The sequence below is a fragment of the Mus musculus genome, chromosome 4 (assembly GCF_000001635.26).
Source record: "Mus musculus strain C57BL/6J chromosome 4, GRCm38.p6 C57BL/6J".
Lineage (NCBI taxonomy): Eukaryota > Metazoa > Chordata > Mammalia > Rodentia > Muridae > Mus > Mus musculus.
In genome coordinates this window covers 130,165,065-130,181,930 of record NC_000070.6, presented here as the reverse complement: position 1 = coordinate 130,181,930, position 16,866 = coordinate 130,165,065, and the positions used below count along the sequence as shown (strand labels likewise).

Here is a 16,866-nt window from a genome sequence, read left to right as displayed (position 1 = left end):
GCTTCAGTGAAAGTGGATCCAACTGAGTAGCAGAGAATTAAGAATAAGGAGTGGGACCATGCGGAGCTGCCTATAAGCACAGCTACTTGGGAAGCTGAGACAAGAGGATCCCAAGTTTAAGGCTTCCTTGGGCTATAGAATGAATTCAAGGACAGACTGGACAACGTAGTTGAGGGTCTGCCTCGATATAAGATGTAAAAAGGGCTGGGAGTACGTCTCAGAGGAAAGCATTTATTAGCAAGTGTAAAGCCCTGTACTCAGGGGTACTACCGCCGTAGAAAAGGAGCAAGAGGGGCCCAGTGGCTCCAAGTGTCCCAGGATTCCTGGCATAGGGTTTGAAGAACTAACACTCTCGATATGACTTGGGGGTGGAGACATGGTGTCATTACACAGCAAGCCAGCTTTAGCACTCAGGGCTTTGTGGGCTCAGCTAGTTCCTAACACTCCTGGCAAAGAAATATGACACACAGAGAAAGCTGTGTCTCCCCTCTGTTTCTCCCCACTTCCACACACAACTGGCGACCCAATTATTGGTGTAAGAGCCGGCCTACTCCTTTGAAGACTGTGGCCATTGCAGAGGCAGTGTGGCTGGGTCTCTTGGGGCAGGGGCCCATGCCCCTGCTTTGTCCCTGACTGATGGGTGGTCTTGAGCGAGTTTCGGAATCTTTCTGAGGCTTGACTTTCTCATTTCTAAGCAGAGTTAATAATGTCAGTTAGGAAAAGATTCATCCTTAGTGCTTGGTGTGTGTGAGCAATAGCATTCTACAAAATAGCTAGCTAACAGCAAATTGGGGTCACTACACAGCCGAGGTCAGTGGCTTCAATTAGTCACCCTGCACGGCCAGAGTCCCAGCATGCAAGAGGCCTTGGGTTCAACTCCCCAACATCATCATCATCAATGACTAACACACACACACACACACACACACACACACACACATACACACACACATACACACCCACAACCACACACACACACACACACACACATACACACACATATATACACACACACATATACACACACACATACACACACAGACACACATACACATACACACACACATACACAGATACACACACACACACACACACACACACACACACATACACACACACACACTCGACTTCTCTCCTTGGTAAACCCTTTCTCCAAATCTCTAGCTTCCTCTTCTAGGCCCTCTGTCTCTATTAGCATAGAACAAGGTTTTATTTTATTTTGAGATAAGATCTCAATCAGTAGCCTAGATTGGCACTGAACTCGGGATATATAGCTGAGGATGACCTGGAGTTTCTGATCTTCCTCCCCCTCCCTCCCCAGTACTGGGATCACAGGCATGTGTGCACGGTTTTGGTTTCCTATCTCCCATATTTGGACAAAACCCTCACTTGACCCTCTCGTCCCTTCCATCCAGTGCTAATTCTCTGCTTCCGTCACATAAAAACTTGCCAGCAAGACGCCTCGGCTTCTGTCCTCCAAGTCACTTGTCCCACTTGCTGTGTAGCCACTGGGTTGGGGGGCGTCGTGTCCTGTACCCAGTGTGTTGTTCTGACTCCCTGCCTCCTCAGTCAGGCTGCTCCAATCAACTTGCTCCAACTTCCCTGTGGGCTAATCCAGATAGATGCATTCTCACATCACAAAACCCACCTCTTCTTCCTTTTTCAGTGCTGGGACTGGCCCCAGGGTCTCCCATAAACAGACTGTGTCCCAGCTGTACCTATAACCCTCTCTTTCCTAGAAGGCATCCCTGTTATCTTCTGGGACACACCTGGCTTCCTTCCATCTCTCGAAACACTCCCTCCTCCCAGACAGGTTTAGAGACAATGTTGCACTATGTTGAACCTGCTTGAACTCTGGCTCCAATCTTACTTCCTCCTGCCTCAGCCTCCTCACAGGCAGCGGGGATGGCTAGGGAGCATACTCGCACCTGGCTTCTCTGCCAGCCTATTTATGGAGAATCCAAGGTGTGGGGTTGCTTTCTCCTTTCCAACCCCAGCTATGAGTCCCCTACAGGTCACCATGGCTCCCTCCCTGGAGACTATCCTGAACCCACTCAGATTCCAGAGGGCTCAGCCCTAGGTGGTCACGAGAGCAGGTGGCCTTCAACCCAACAGCCCTGCTTGATTTCTAGTCTCCCTAGCTCCTGGCATCCCACTCTGCCGCAAGTCTAGCAAATTTCACCTTCATAGTGACATGCCTCAAATGGCTGACTTCTGATCCCTGCTACCATTGACTCATTGAAGCCAGCAGCCTGGGTCCCCTCCCTCCCCCCATAGCCCCCTCCCCCAAGCCTCTAAGAACCCATTCTCAGCTCAGTGGTGGTGACACATGCCTTTAGTCTTAGCACTTGCGGGGCAGAGGCAGGTGGATCTCTGAGTTTGAGGCCAACCTGGTCTACAAAGAGAGTTCCAGGAGAGCCAAGACTACACAGAGAAACCCTATCTTAAAACAACCAAACAAACAGAATCCATTCTTGGTCCATGATAGTCTGTTCTCTATCAACAAGCAGAGAGGACCTTTGTATGTATAAACCAGGTTAATTAATTAATTAATTTATTTATAGAGAGATTCTCCTTAGGTAGTCCAGACTTGACTCAAATTTATACTCCTCCCCCCTCTATCTCCTAAGTGGATTACAGGAGGGAACCATCACCCTGGGCTTCACTAAGATTTAAATCTCTTCAGCAGCAGAGGACAACCCAACCTCTTTCTACAGCCAGATAGCCTGCGGAATCCCAGCCCTCAGCTCATCTGTCCCTGCCTTCCTGGTCCAGCAGACTCACCTGTGGCCAGCCTCAGGGCTTTGTTTCCTAGCATTGGCTATCCTTGAATGCCAGTCCCAGCCTGAGGCCTGTTCCAGAGTCTCCTCCTGCAGATGTCAGCTCAGACACTGCCTGGCTTCTAGGACCACAGTGACCTTTATCAGCCAGGTCCTCAGGCTTTGTGTGAGCTTCACCTCAATTGGTGTGGGTGACTTCTGCTCCGACGTTGACTGTCTCTGTGCCTGTCTGCTCATCCCATTTCAGACTTCACAGGGGGACCTGGGTCTATGCACACCAACCCTCAGGACTCCATGTCTGTCCCAGAGCCCAATACACAGCTGGAGCTCAACAAAGAGTTATTGAACAGATTTTAAAAAGTTCTAACACAGTTTTCTTAGTTATGGTTTCTGTTGCTGTGCTGAAACACCATGACCAAAAAGCCTCCAGTGGAGGAAAAGGTTTGTTCCACTTACACTTCTCAATCACTGTCATCAATGGCAATCAGGACAGGAACCCAAACAGCACAGGAACCTGGAGGCAGGAGCTGATGCAGAGGCCGTGGAGGAGGATGCTGACTGGCTTGCACTTCATGGCTTGCTCAGCCTGCTTTCTTTTAGAACTCAGGACCACTAGCCCAGGGATGGCCCCACCCACATATGGAGGCATTTTCTCAATTGGGGCTCCTCTTTAATAATTTTACCTTGTGTCAGGTTGTCACAAAAACTAGCCACCAGAACAAGCACAGCATGCGATGACACAGCATGAGCCCTCACGGCCAGTGTTTGTGTCCCACAGGGTACCACTAGGCCTTGATTAAAACTTTCTTTTCTTTTCCTTTCTTTTCTTTTCTTTTCTTTTCTTTTCTTTTCTTTTCTTTTCTTTTCTTTCCTTTCCTTTCCTTTCCTTTCTTTCTTTCTTTCTTTCTTTCTTTCTTTCTTTCTTTCTTTCTTTCTTTGTTTTCTTTCTTTTTTTTTTAAAAGAAACAGTCTCAAGTAGCCCAGGCAGTCCCTAAACTTATTATATAGCCCAGGACAGTCTTGAATTCCTGAACCTCCCTCCTCTACCTCGTAGTCCTGAGACTGATTGCATGTGCCATCATACCAGTTTGAGCAGTGCTAGAGCTTAAGTGTGCGACCTTGTGCTCACTGGGCCAGCATCCGGCCAGCTGAGCGCTCCAGGAGAACATTTAAACACACTTGCCATGCCTTAGCCTTAGGAAAGCCCAGCATACCACAACACACCCCACAGACTGTGCTATCGCTTCCAGCGTGGATCTGTGTCTCAGTCTCCAGCAACATTGCCTGAAGCCCTGGACTTGTCCAGATAACTAAGGGGCACACAGAAGCTTACTAGCCCTGGCCCGAGTGCCGTTTGGATTGCTCAATTCCAGAGACTTGGTGGAGCATGGCTGCCTTGTTCAGCCTCGTTAGAACAGTCTCTGGATTCCAGGAACAGTGGAGAGGAGCTTTGAGTCTCTACAGGAAAACGAAAGGAGCCCTCTGCTGTGAATCTTTAGTCACATTACCAGTTCTGGCTGGCTTCGTCTCACCTGCAGAATGAAAAAAATTCAAGAAGGCCCTGGGAGGCTGTGCTAACATGTAGGAAAACAAGGCCCAGAGAGGGACAGCCTGCTTAGGGTTCCATCTGAGGGAGGAGAGTCACCATAGAGTCTCAGAGGATGGCTGGGCACAGAGGTGTCCCTTGCTGGTGTCCCTTGCCTGTTGTTCTGTCACAGGCTCTAGGACAAGGTCCCATTCTGAGCAAGATTTAGAAAGTGAGTCACCAGGATGGTTGTGCGGAACAGGAAAGTGGGGTCCCTGGCACCCCCAGGCCCTGCCCTTTCCTCTGCTTCTTGGCCAAGGAATCTAATGAGTCATGCGACTCCACTGAGGTGGGCTCTGAGCCAGACTCTGTGATGACAGGGGTAAGGGGTGGAGGGGTGATCCGGCCCCACCCTCCTCCCTGCTCCAAGTTCCTGTCTCCTGTAGACAGACAGACACAGACAGGCAAACAGCTACCCACTACCTACCCCTGTTCCCCCAGCTCGTCCACAGGCATCTAGTAGACAGGTGTTTACAAGTAGGAGAGGCTTTCAACGACATTCTGACACCAGCAGCTTACACAAACGGACACTGGACACGCAGACAGACCCAGGATAGTCACAGAGACACACACTGTCCACACAGCTCTAAGGGCACGGACACACAGGAGCATAGCAGGTAGACAGGTAATTCCGTAGGCAGGCAAGAACCAAAAGAGAGCCAAAAAAAGGTAGAGGCACACAGGGGATATAGCAAGACACACACACACACACACACACACACACACACACACACACACACACTCACTCACGCAAGTGAGTGCCAGAGGGGGAGAGAGAGAGAGAGAGAGAGAGAGAGAGAGAGAGAGAGAGAGAGAGAGAGAGAGAAATCACACACAGCAGCTCACAGGGAAGGGGTGCTCTTTGGCAAAGGTAGACCCAATGTTATGGCCTCTAGCCCTCAGAATTTTGAGACTGACCCATGAAAGCAGGTACCAGGCCTGTTCTGTTGAAGCCAGTCTCCTCCCAGGGGAGATGATGTTGGCAGTTCTGAGGGATCTATCTGCCTTTCGATTTGATGAATCGAGATTGAATAGGAAAGGGGGGGCTTCCCAGCCAGCAGGATCTTGAGACCTGTCATATGACTAAGGGTGCCTCAGGAGAGAGAATACACTGGGTAGCCTGTGTTCTGGCTGTGGAACCTTGGATAAGTCTGCACTCACTTGTGCCCTGCCCCCCACCCCCCGCCACGCCCACTTCCTGGTTTCACATAGCATAAGGTGGCTTTGAACAGGCTACACACCTGAACTTCTGATCCTTCTGCCTCCAGTTCCTGAGTGCTGGGAATACTGACATGTGCTACAGCACAAGTGTGTGTGTGTGTGTGTGTGTGTGTGTGTGTGTGTGTGTGTGTGGTGTGTATGTGCATGCGTGCACACATACAGTCTGTGTGCATTAGACTTATGAGGATGGCTTTGTGGACTCTATTCTCTCTCTCCATCGTCTAGATTCCAGAGGCTGAACTCAGGTCGTCAGTATAGTGGCAAGCCCCATTGCCCACTGAGCCATTCTCACCAGCCCCACAGTTTTTATACGATGCTAAACACGAACTCAGGGCTCTGTACACGCTAAGCAAGCACTCTATCAAGGAAGCTGCATCCAGACCTTGTCTGTTCTCTTGAGCCTCAGTTTATCTTTTAGGCTTCGTGCTCTCAGATCCTTTCAGAGTACGAATGGATAGGTCTGTATGTTGGGTGCTTCCGCACCCCCTGGTGCCTCACCACCCTTGCCTCACAGCAGGGGGTAGCTCGGTCACAAGAATCCCTTGTACTGACTGCTCTCTGCAGAGAGTGACAGCTAAGGGGAGGTGTCTCGGAGAACTAAGAGAATCCCCGCGCTCCTGCTTGCCCCAGAGAAGGCTAGGATAACTGTCTAGGTGTGGTGTCCTTCCTCCACCTAGAGAGTCCTCTGGCCCTGGGCCCAATCTGTTGGAAGAAGGAGCTTGCACAATGGGGAGGCACAAAGTGACAGCCGGAAGGCCTCAAGGGACAGAAGCCCCATTGTGTGAGGGCAAGGCAAAGGTTAGACCAGAAACGGAAAGGGGCTCTGCAGGGGGCCCCAGCTGCCAGGGCCCTTGATGTGGGGCCCGCCACGGGACCTTGGGCCAAGAAGGATGCCCTTGGGCCTGGTGGAGGGGGCAGTGTTGGGCAAGGTGCCCATCACTGGGGGAGGGCAGACCCCACAAGGGGCGGCTGGGTAAGCTCAGACTCCGCACCGCACCCACCTCCTGGGGAGGAGCTGCCCGGAGCTCCGTGAGCCTAGGCAGCTTCCTGAATCATCCCTTGGGAATTCCTGTCATTCCTGGGAGCTGCTGTGGCTTGGAGTGGCCCCCAGCCCAGGGTCACTGGGTCAAGGATGTGCCTGGCTATTTTTCTTCCTGGAGGGCCGGGTTGGGGGGGGGGGTTAGAGATTTTTGCCCCTAGCTCTTGGTCCCTATCAAGTCCTGAACTCTGATCGTAGCTGCCTCCTCGCCCGCTTCTGTTCACGTTTTCAGCTTCGTAAAATCGCTGGGAAAGTCCTTCCTACTATCAGTCCACAATTCTTTCTCCGTGAGTTGCAGTTCTGCTCCCTAAGAAGAGGGTTCCATTGACAAGAGATCCCTCAAGGAGGACAGTCGCGTACACATTGTCCTTAAGCCGTTCCCTCGGAGCTAAGGGCTACTCCAGGTACCTACAAGTGGGCCCCGCCCTCCCCTCCCACAGTCCGGGGTTGGGGCGGGTGCTGCCGGCAGGGCGGTACAAAAAGCGTCCCGCCCTGCGCTCCTCACTTGACTCGGTCTGGCAGTCTCGAGCTTGGAGGCGGAGGCGCGCAGGGCAGCCTGGGTCCAGCCCACACCCCTCACCAGGTAGGGACTCTCCCTGATCAGAGGGTAGAGGGTGTTGAGAGAAGGAGCAGCGAGGAGGGGGCACACTGAGGGAGAAGGACCCAGGGCAGAGAGGCACAGAGGAGAGGGTCAGAGGGACGCAGAGCAGAGGGTCAGAGGGACACAAGGACAGAAGGGCGGGGGCATGCATAAGGAGGAAACACAGAGTCAACAATCCAACTCAGATGCGTCAGAGAGGTAGAGGGACCAAGGGCAGGAGAGGAGAATGCGTGTTGGAAATGTCAAGGTCCCATTTCCTTGTCCATGACAGTCCCTAAACAGGTCAGGGAGGGGGGTCTACTTCTTGTCCCATGAGTGGACTGACATCTAGTGCTGTCTTTTCCCTCCCGGAGACTCGGGAGTCAGGGTTCCCCGCTTTGCTGAGCCTCCTAGGAAAGCTCCAGGACGTGTGAAGGGAGACCCACCCTTGACGTTTGTTAGGGAGTCTCCAGAAGCCAACACCTCTGACCCCTGACCTCTGTTCTCCTCGGGTCTAGGAGGCACCATGTGGGGATGTTGGCTGGGGCTGCTCTTGCTGCTGCTGGCTGGCCAGGCTGCCCTGGAGGCCCGGCGGAGTCGTTGGCGCAGGGAGCTGGCGCCAGGGCTGCACCTGCGGGGCATCCGGGACGCCGGTGGCAGATACTGCCAAGAGCAGGACATGTGCTGTCGAGGCCGTGCTGACGAGTGTGCCCTGCCCTACCTGGGAGCCACCTGTTACTGTGACCTCTTCTGCAACCGCACCGTCTCTGACTGCTGCCCCGACTTCTGGGACTTCTGCCTCGGGATTCCACCCCCCTTCCCTCCCGTCCAAGGTGGGCACCGAGATGGCCAGCAGAGCGGCCACCTTGTCACTCCCAGTCCCAACGAGGCTCAGGAACAAGGCTGATAATGGGTATTTCCAGGCTTTGAAAAATGTAGAAAAGAAATCCTCACCCTGTTTCCTGCCCCTCTGGAAGTCCCTCGTGTGGTCTTACTTGACTCTTTCAAGCAACACTGAAAAAAAATAGTCCTGTTAGGCCCTAGGGCAGGGCAGACAGGCTCCAGCACTATCTCTCAGTCAGTATGGGGAAGGTGGCAGCCCCACCTGCTGACTCATCCTGAGGCTGATAGAGCACGAAGGGCCCAGCCAGGTTGTCATAGCCAGAGACCTCACTTAGGATTCAGCACCTCTGAGAATGGCCTGCACGTGTCCTTTCCCTGTCCCAGTAGGAGAACTACGGAAGTCCTTCCTGTCGCATCCCAAACCCTGCTGGGCTTTGGGCTAAGGAAAACCCATGCCTTAGTTGCTTTATATCAAAATGCTGGGCCTTTTAAAAGGAGTTGCTTGCCTTACCTGGGCTTCAGTTTCTTTCCTAAAGCTCCTTCCATGCCCATGGGCAAGTCCCAACTCATTTGAGTGACAAAGGGTACCAGGAATGTCATGGCTGGCATCCAGGTGAAACGACATGGACCCAAACGGAGTCCTTGAACAGCTTGTGTGTGGCACCCTGTGTGGGAACCCGTGGATGTTCTAGGATGTAGTTTGGGATGTAGTTTGTCTCTAGATTTCGTTGGGCTGGGATTGGTGTGTGATTACCACCAGCTCGGGAGGTTTGGGGCTGCTCCTCCTGAAGTCCCTCGTGTAGTCTTACTTGACTCTTTCAAGCAACACTGAAAAAAAAATCCTCGAGGATTTAGCCATTTCTTCTTTCCTTCTCTCCCTCTGGTAGGGTGCATGCATGGGGGCCGGATCTACCCAGTCTTCGGAACCTACTGGGACAACTGCAATCGATGGTGAGTGTGAGAGATTGGGGTGGACTCAATTTGATCGCTATGTGGCAAACAGACTTGGCCCCAACCCCTATCACCCATTTCCCAGGGATGAGTTCTTTTTGTTCTCTGGGCCTCAAGTGTTTTCATCTGTAATGTGGAAACTTTCAAACTGACCACGCCATCTCATATAATAAGATTCTAGTCACAAGCCTGGGAGTGGTCAGCCATCGTTAGGTTGGCTGGGGGCCACACCTAAGCCAGAAGTTTTTCTCCACTCCTCCTGGTTTGGGCTGGCCACCTTCCCAGCTGGGCTTGCTGTCACAGGAGAGTCCAAGGGGACGCCAGGAAGGAAACCTCTGCAGCATCCGCTGTCCTGGGCGGGATGAAGGGTCAGGGATGACTGCGTTGGCCATCAGCCAGTGGCCTGCAGCAGGGCCTTCCCTGGAATGTGCCCTCTCCCTACCCCCAAACCCCCAGTTCCAGGCAGGGGGAGGAAGGGGCCATGGCTAGCCCATCCTCAGAGCTGGGAAGTAGATCAGGTGGCAACTATGGAGACCTTACTGGAAACAGAAGGGTCTCTGCTGCCCTGAACCTGCCCCACCCCTCCCTCTGCCTGGACTGAGAGGCCCCTGGGAGAAGGAAACTTTTTGGAATGTGTTGCACATAGCTGTTTGCTTTGCCTCATGGGTGAGGGGTGCCGGGGTCACTGTGGGAACAGGGAGACCATGTGTCCGTGGGTGCTGGCATGTGTCTGGGTGAGGGAGGGTGTGTGTGTGTGTGTGTGTGTGTGTGTGTGTGTGTGCGTGCGTGTGCTCAGAAGGGCGGGGTGTCTGCAGAATTCTGCTGCTCTGATAGGGTGGCTGCCAAGGGGTTAACGTTTCAATTGCTGTCCCAGGCCCCTCTGGAATGCTGGGACCTGCTGTTACCAGTCCTGTCTAGACCTGCTTGAACAGCCCTGGGGCTCATGAGATGAGGACTGGAAAGCATTAGCTGACCCCTTCAGGACAGGTCCTGGTGCCTGAGTGCCGCAAGTATCCATCCCACTTGCGAGGGGAAGATTGTCTATATGCCTTCCAGGCTGGACATCACCACACAGGGACTCTTCCTCAGGTCATGTTGAGGAGTGTTGAGGAAGGTAAAAGAGGGGGCATCCCTATCCCCACAGCCCCCTCCTGCTCGCTTGAGCACCACCCGCAGACATCAGGGCTAAAGACCCAGCCATATTGGGGCTTGGCTCCCCTTGAGGCTCCTTATAAGGTGGCATTGGAGGCAGATGCCCTGGGGTGCCTGGAAGGAGGCTGGTTAGCATCTTGTAATAGCAGAGTTATGAGCTTGTAAAAACATTGTAGAATCCCTAGAATTCAGGCCTCCAGCTGATGCCTAATTACTGAAGACCTACTGTGTCGAAGGCACTGTGTTGGGCCCAGGAGGTTACAGCTGGAGGGAGACAGACCCATGGGAGCTTGTAGTCTCCCAGAGGACACAGGAAAGCAACACATACGATGTCACGCCAAACTGGCATGGATGTTACACAAAGAGGGAAGATAAGTGGGGGGCGCCTGGCTTTATGATGGAGTATTAGACAAACAAGAGACTTATGCACTCAGAAGGGGTACCACTGAGGGGAAAGTGGGACATAGGTGAGTTCTTTTTGGTGGGACCCTCAAACATCAGAGACCGGAGAAGGTTCAGCCATGTTCCAGTTTCTGAGTATCTAAGGGAAGTTCATTCAAGACCTCAAGTCTAACTGAAATCACTCATGGATCGGCCTGGCCTCAGAGCATCTGGGACAGGGATGCTGAGTGAGCTGACCTGGTTTGGCATCAGAGGAGGAGGGGCATGAAGATAGATAGGTTCATGATATGTATCTTTGGCACGCACTGACAGGGCACATGTCAGGTTCACGGTAGACTCCAGCACCTGACCTCTAAGATGAGGACAGTGGGAGGAGCAGACCAGGGGAAGGCTGGATGGCTTTAATCTGAAATGCCATTACACATCTTTTTTGTTTGTTTGTTTGCTTGTTTGTTAGTTTTTTTTTTTTTTTTTTGAGACAGGGTTTCTCTTTATAGCCCTGGCTGTCCTGGAACTCACTCTGTAGACCAGGCTGGCCTCGAACTCAGAAATCCGCCTGCCTCTGCCTCCCGAGTGCTGGGATTAAAGGCATGCGCCACCACCGCCGGGCACCATTACACATCTGGAGGTATGGTCAGCTGAACATGAGCTATAAAAGAAGGAGGGGGACCCAGGGCTCCTGATATGTGAACAATGAAAGCCGAAAGCACCCACAATGGGCCAAGCCCTTCAGAGGCTTGCCACGGAATCCCTGGAAAGTGGTACTAGGCATTGTCCTCGCTTTGCTGATGAGAACATAGACAGAGGGTGTGGGGCTCTAAAAATAACCTCCTCGAGGCCACAAAACAGTCCAGCAGGACCAGTCCATGGTCTTAGCTGCTTGGCAGTACTGTCTCAATCTTTCATGTACTCAATAGCTATAAACTAGGATGCAGGTTCATAATCCCAGCTATGCTGGATGCTGAGGCAGGAGGATGCTGAGGCCAAAGGTAGTTGGAACTCCAGAGTCATTTCCAAGCCAGCCTGCATAACTTAGTGACACCCTGTCTCAAAAGACAGACAGAAGGGACCGTGGCCCAGGGAGGAACATCTGCTTAACCGCCATAGGGTTCAGTCCCAAAGACAACGAAAAACAATATTTACTGGATGATCATCATTTACAGGTCCCCCCCCCGACCCCCAGGGGCTAAGTGGGCTGAGGATGTAGCTCAGTAGAGTGCCAGCCAAGTAGGTTAGAAGCCCTAGGTTTGATCCTCAGCACCACCTAAAACCTGACTTGGCGGTGCAGAGGCAGGAGGATCAGAAGTTCAAGGACCGTCTTGGGGCAAAATAGAGAGTTCAAGGCCAGCTTTCGATACGTGAGATATACTGTAAGAAAAAAAGGCAAGGTGGGGGTGGGGGTGGCGACGGGAGAACAGGTCACAGCGCTTGTTGCCGTGAAGGACTCTGGCTCTTTTTCTGTGGTGTGAGTGGAGGGTTGGAGCAGAGGCGCGACGTGTCTTAGCCTTAACAGGATGGCTGCGGCCACGTGGGGTGGCGCAGGGTGGAGGGCGGGCCAGGGAGACTGTAGCAGCCATCAGGTGAAAGGTGGCTGGGCAGAGGTGGCCGAGAGAGAATGAGGCACGGTCTGGATCCGGAGTGCACTGGATCAACGCGTGAGGGGTCAAAGGTGACTCCAGGCTTTGAGTCTGAGCTGCAGGAAGTAACATGATCTAGAACTTGGACCCACATTAAGCAGAACCTGTTGCTACACCCCCACAATGGTGATGTTGAGGAACTACGAGATCCTGGGCAGCAGAGATAAACTTAAGAATTGTGGACTTGCCTTTCAAAGCCACCAGGCTGGGTGGGACCATTCAGGGGTTCCACTCCAGTGACTGGCTCAGAATCCCAGGCCCACATGGATCTCTGGGGCTCTACAGCCCCCAGCCCCTTAGCCACAATTTCTTTATTTCTTTTCTTTTTCCATTCTAGCACCTGCCATGAGGGAGGGCATTGGGAGTGCGACCAGGAGCCGTGTCTAGTGGACCCAGACATGATTAAAGCCATCAACCGAGGCAACTACGGGTGAGAGGCCCTGGGTATCAGTGGGCACAGGAGGGTGCATACCTGTGCACACACATGATCATCACACATGGCTATTATGCTACGCACACATGTTAGAACTGACTTCTGTCCCTTGTAGCTGTCACGGCTCCAGGACCTCTAGCCTTGACAGGTTTGACTTTCCCTTCTCTCCTCCAGGTGGCAGGCTGGGAACCACAGTGCCTTCTGGGGCATGACCCTGGATGAGGGCATTCGCTACCGCCTGGGCACAATCCGCCCATCCTCCACTGTCATGAATATGAATGAGATTTATGTAAGTCCGTGCTCGCCCACATCCCTACCATCTATCTCCCAATGACTTAGCACGTGGGAACGATGAGCCTCTTCTTGTCCTGCCAAGAGCCTGTCCTCCAGGATGAGGCTGTGTGGCCTTGGGCATATCATTGCCTTCTCTGATGGGACTGTGCTTCCAAACCTTCTGGTGCTTGAAGCAGCCCCTCCTGCCTCCTCAGCCTGGGAAAAAATGCTGTTGGGTCCAGTACAGCTGGGTCAAGACCCAAGGGGCCGAGGGGGTCACCTTGGTATTTTAGGAAAAGAGGGACAGACAGCTCTGGCCAGAAAGCAACAATTCTCGGAAAAACTGCTGACTCAGTGAATCCCCTAGGGAGGAGGGGGCTTCTGTTTTTCCACCAGACCCTGCCAGTCTTAGGGAGAGTGGGGGCAGGTAAAGACTCCCATGCAGCCTGGGCAGGGCTCTGCTGTCCATCAAAGCAGACAGGGAGAGGCCAGGGGACTTCTGCTCAAGGCCAGGGTGACCAGCCCCTGGCCCTGCCTTTCTCCCTGGGGCTGCTTTGCTATTTTCTGCTGTTTGTCTTGGCGGCCTGCCTGGTCACGGGACCTTACTGTTTCTTCCCGCCCCTGTCCTTTGGGGCTTGGAGGCCACTGCCACGGCAGGAAGGAGGGTGTGGCTGATCAGAAGGTACAGAGAAAAGTGGCAGGAGAAGAGAGTGGGAAGCGGGTGGCCCTGGCTGCCGTGCCTCATTACCCACGTGTAATCTTTGCGGGTCCCTGAACAGGGCTGATTATTCCACTCAAGTAACGGGAATGCCACTACCCCACCCCACCCCCAGAAGCAGGGCAACACCGGATCCCAATGCCGGAGGCTCTGGATTCTCATTGTGCCTCCAAAGCGTGGGTTCATGGGATGACAGGACCATGCTAGAAAGCAAGTGGAATCACTTTTTTTTTTTTTTTTTTTTTTTTTTTTTTTTTTTACAGACGGTGCTGGGCCAAGGGGAAGTGCTACCCACTGCCTTTGAAGCTTCAGAGAAGTGGCCCAACCTGATCCACGAGCCATTGGACCAGGGCAATTGTGCAGGTTCCTGGGCTTTCTCCACAGCAGGTGTGTCCAGGGGCAGGAGCTGGCACTAGAGAGGAGGGCCACGGCCTGGCTTCTGACAGCTCTTTCTGCCTTCCCCACTAGCTGTCGCATCTGATCGCGTCTCTATCCATTCTTTGGGACACATGACACCCATCCTATCACCGCAAAACCTGCTGTCCTGTGATACCCACCACCAGCAGGGCTGCCGAGGTGGGCGTCTTGATGGCGCTTGGTGGTTCCTGCGGCGCCGCGGGTACGCACGCGCACAGGGGTTGTGGGCTGGAAGAGGATATAGCACCCTTTAGAACCTAGGCTTTGTGGTGCCATAGCGCTATGGCTCTTGCTTCTTTCTCTAGGGTGGTGTCTGACAACTGTTACCCATTCTCCGGCCGTGAGCAGAACGAGGCCAGCCCCACTCCTCGTTGTATGATGCACAGCCGCGCCATGGGGCGGGGCAAGCGCCAAGCCACTTCCCGCTGCCCCAATGGTCAGGTTGATTCCAACGACATCTACCAGGTCACGCCTGCCTACCGCCTGGGCTCTGATGTAAGTCTAAACATGGGAAGGGCGGAGAAGCAAGAGTTGGGGGTTTGGTCCGCTAAATCTTACACTGATGGACCTTTCTCCACCCCCACCCCCCCCCCCCCAGGAGAAGGAGATCATGAAGGAGCTAATGGAAAACGGCCCTGTTCAAGGTAACCATCCCCAGGCTTTCTCTGGTTCCAGAAACTTCTTGCTGGAGGCTGGGCGCAGGGCCTAAGAAATCTCTCCAACTTTAGGTACCAGATGCAGTTGTAAGAGGAGTGGAGGGTCCGTTACCCTTTCTTTGCAGGAAGCTCCTACTTAAATCAATGTCTAATATGAGGCTCTGGTGTCTGGATGCTCAGAATAGCAGGCCAAGCCCTGTCTTTGTCTCTGCCCACAGCACTCATGGAAGTACACGAGGACTTCTTCTTGTACCAGCGTGGCATCTACAGCCACACACCTGTAAGCCAGGGGAGGCCGGAGCAGTACCGCAGACATGGGACTCACTCAGTCAAGATCACTGGGTGAGTGAGGTTCCTGAGGGCACATGGGACTAGGAGCAGTGGCATTTACTCTGGGAATTCTCTGAAATTCTTTGTGTTCTCTGCCAAACTGAGGCTGCTCCTCCCTCCTCCCATTGCCAAAAAGGAAACAGACACAGAGAGGAGGGGCTGCTTGCAGGGGTGCGGGGACCGTGAGGAGCTTTGAAGGGTGTCTGGGAACAGTGAAACTGCCCCCTTGAATTTGAGAATTCAAGAGCTAATGGGGTGGGGTTGGGGGAGCGCATCCGGGACCTCAGCACTGAGATGTGGGCAGAAGGATTCGGAGCTAAAAGGTCACCTTTGCCTTCAACTTCACGAGTAGTTTGGACTATGTGAAACCTTGTCTCAAAACACAAACTTGTCCCAACTCTGGCCAACCACTGAGTGACAGGCTATGCAGAGAGGGGTGAACACTCATCAGGTCCCTGGCTACGCTCAGATTTCAGAAGTCACAGGGGTAGCTTGGGGGTGCTGCGATCCAGATGTTGAGACCCGGTGCAAGCAGTGCCCCCTCTCCCTCTTGCTTTGCCGCTAGGTGGGGAGAAGAGACGCTGCCAGACGGAAGGACCATTAAGTACTGGGTGAGTCTCTGGTGCGAGGCTGAGTCCCAAGTTCCTGCCCTTCTGAGCCCTCCATCATCTGTCTTTTGCCTCATGTCTCTCCCCTTTTCACTCCCAGACTGCTGCCAACTCGTGGGGCCCATGGTGGGGTGAAAGGGGCCACTTCCGGATCGTGCGTGGCACCAACGAGTGCGACATCGAGACCTTCGTGCTGGGCGTCTGGGGTCGCGTGGGAATGGAGGACATGGGGCACCACTGAGTCTCAGCCACTAGGCGAGGTGGGATCCACAGCCACAGAAGAGGCCTTGGGGGCCATGCCCGATGAAGCCTTGTGTGCACTTCGGGACCAGGTGCTAATCTCTACAGACTCAGATCCGCGCGTGCGCGCTAAGGCAGAATCCCACCTAGGAGACAAAGATGCACCAGGCTGGCGGAAGCCCCCAGATATCACAGCCGGAACTGGGAAGGGCCCTGTTTGGAAACTGCAGGGAGTATAGACAGATTCCAGGTCCCTGGTCAGCCAGGCCAAGACCACAGGAGCTAAGACACCCCAACCTCATCACCCTCCTACCCACCCTCTCTCTCATCTTCTTTTTGATGAATTCTGTCCATCTCCCTAGCCTCCATTTTGGTTGTACCTTTCCATTCTCAGTACTGCTTTCTTATTCTTTAAAGATATTTATTTTTCTTTTCATTAAAATAAAACCAAAGTATTGATAATTACAGTGTCTGGGAGTCTTCAAGGTGGAAACAAAAAACAAAAAGCAAAACACGTCAAAGCTGGAGTGGCCCATGGCTAGACAACAGAAAGAACTTCCTGAAAGCTGAGAGCAGGGTACAAGCTTGTGCTCCCAGCACTTGGGAGGTAGAGACACAGGGATCTGAGTTCTAGGTTATCGTTGGATTAGGTAGTAAACCTGAGGACAACCTTGGAGTGTATGAGACCCTGACATAAGGGCAGGGAGAGGGGTGGGAGAGAAGGATAGCACATCACTGGGTGGCAGGCAGGGGTGGATAAACAAGAAATCTTAGTGCCCTTTCCATTATAATCCTCTGCACCCAGCCACTTGCAGGACACACACACAAACACACACAAATGAGAGGGCGTGGCCCGGCCCTCCAATTAACAGAAGTAATCCAGTAGGTAGGGACTGACCCTGGCCTTTCCCTATTCCTGAGACAAGTTGGGCCCCTGACAGACCTCTCCCTATAGTACATCCCCAGGCTCTCAGTGCCTAATAGCTAGTGGTTACAACCCT

The 16,866-nt window shown here is 53.2% G+C and overlaps 1 protein-coding gene and 1 long non-coding RNA gene across 3 annotated transcripts; one reads left to right on the top strand and one right to left on the bottom strand.

The window, feature by feature from the left end:
• Nucleotides 1-3,744: 3,744 nt before the first annotated feature.
• Gm52490 lies at nt 3,745-8,609 on the bottom strand. The gene is made up of 3 exons (XR_003955116.1): nt 8,560-8,609; nt 8,160-8,219; nt 3,745-4,312 (listed from the first exon to the last, which is right to left on the bottom strand). It is a non-coding gene; the product is annotated as a predicted gene, 52490 (long non-coding RNA).
• Tinagl1 (tubulointerstitial nephritis antigen-like 1) lies at nt 6,809-16,331 on the top strand. 2 transcript variants are annotated; one of them, NM_023476.3, is made up of 12 exons: nt 6,809-7,029; nt 7,724-8,038; nt 8,936-8,999; nt 12,528-12,620; nt 12,798-12,912; nt 13,878-14,001; nt 14,083-14,233; nt 14,337-14,526; nt 14,630-14,675; nt 14,906-15,029; nt 15,583-15,628; nt 15,726-16,331. In NM_023476.3, exons 2-12 carry the CDS (start codon nt 7,732-7,734, stop codon nt 15,864-15,866), a joined length of 1,401 nt encoding a protein of 466 aa, NP_075965.2. In that variant the 5' UTR covers nt 6,809-7,029; nt 7,724-7,731; the 3' UTR covers nt 15,867-16,331. The 2 variants fall into 2 exon arrangements, with proteins under 2 accessions (NP_075965.2, NP_001161805.1); NM_001168333.1 differs by lacking the exon at nt 6,809-7,029 and adding an exon at nt 7,129-7,208.
• Nucleotides 16,332-16,866: the final 535 nt, after the last annotated feature.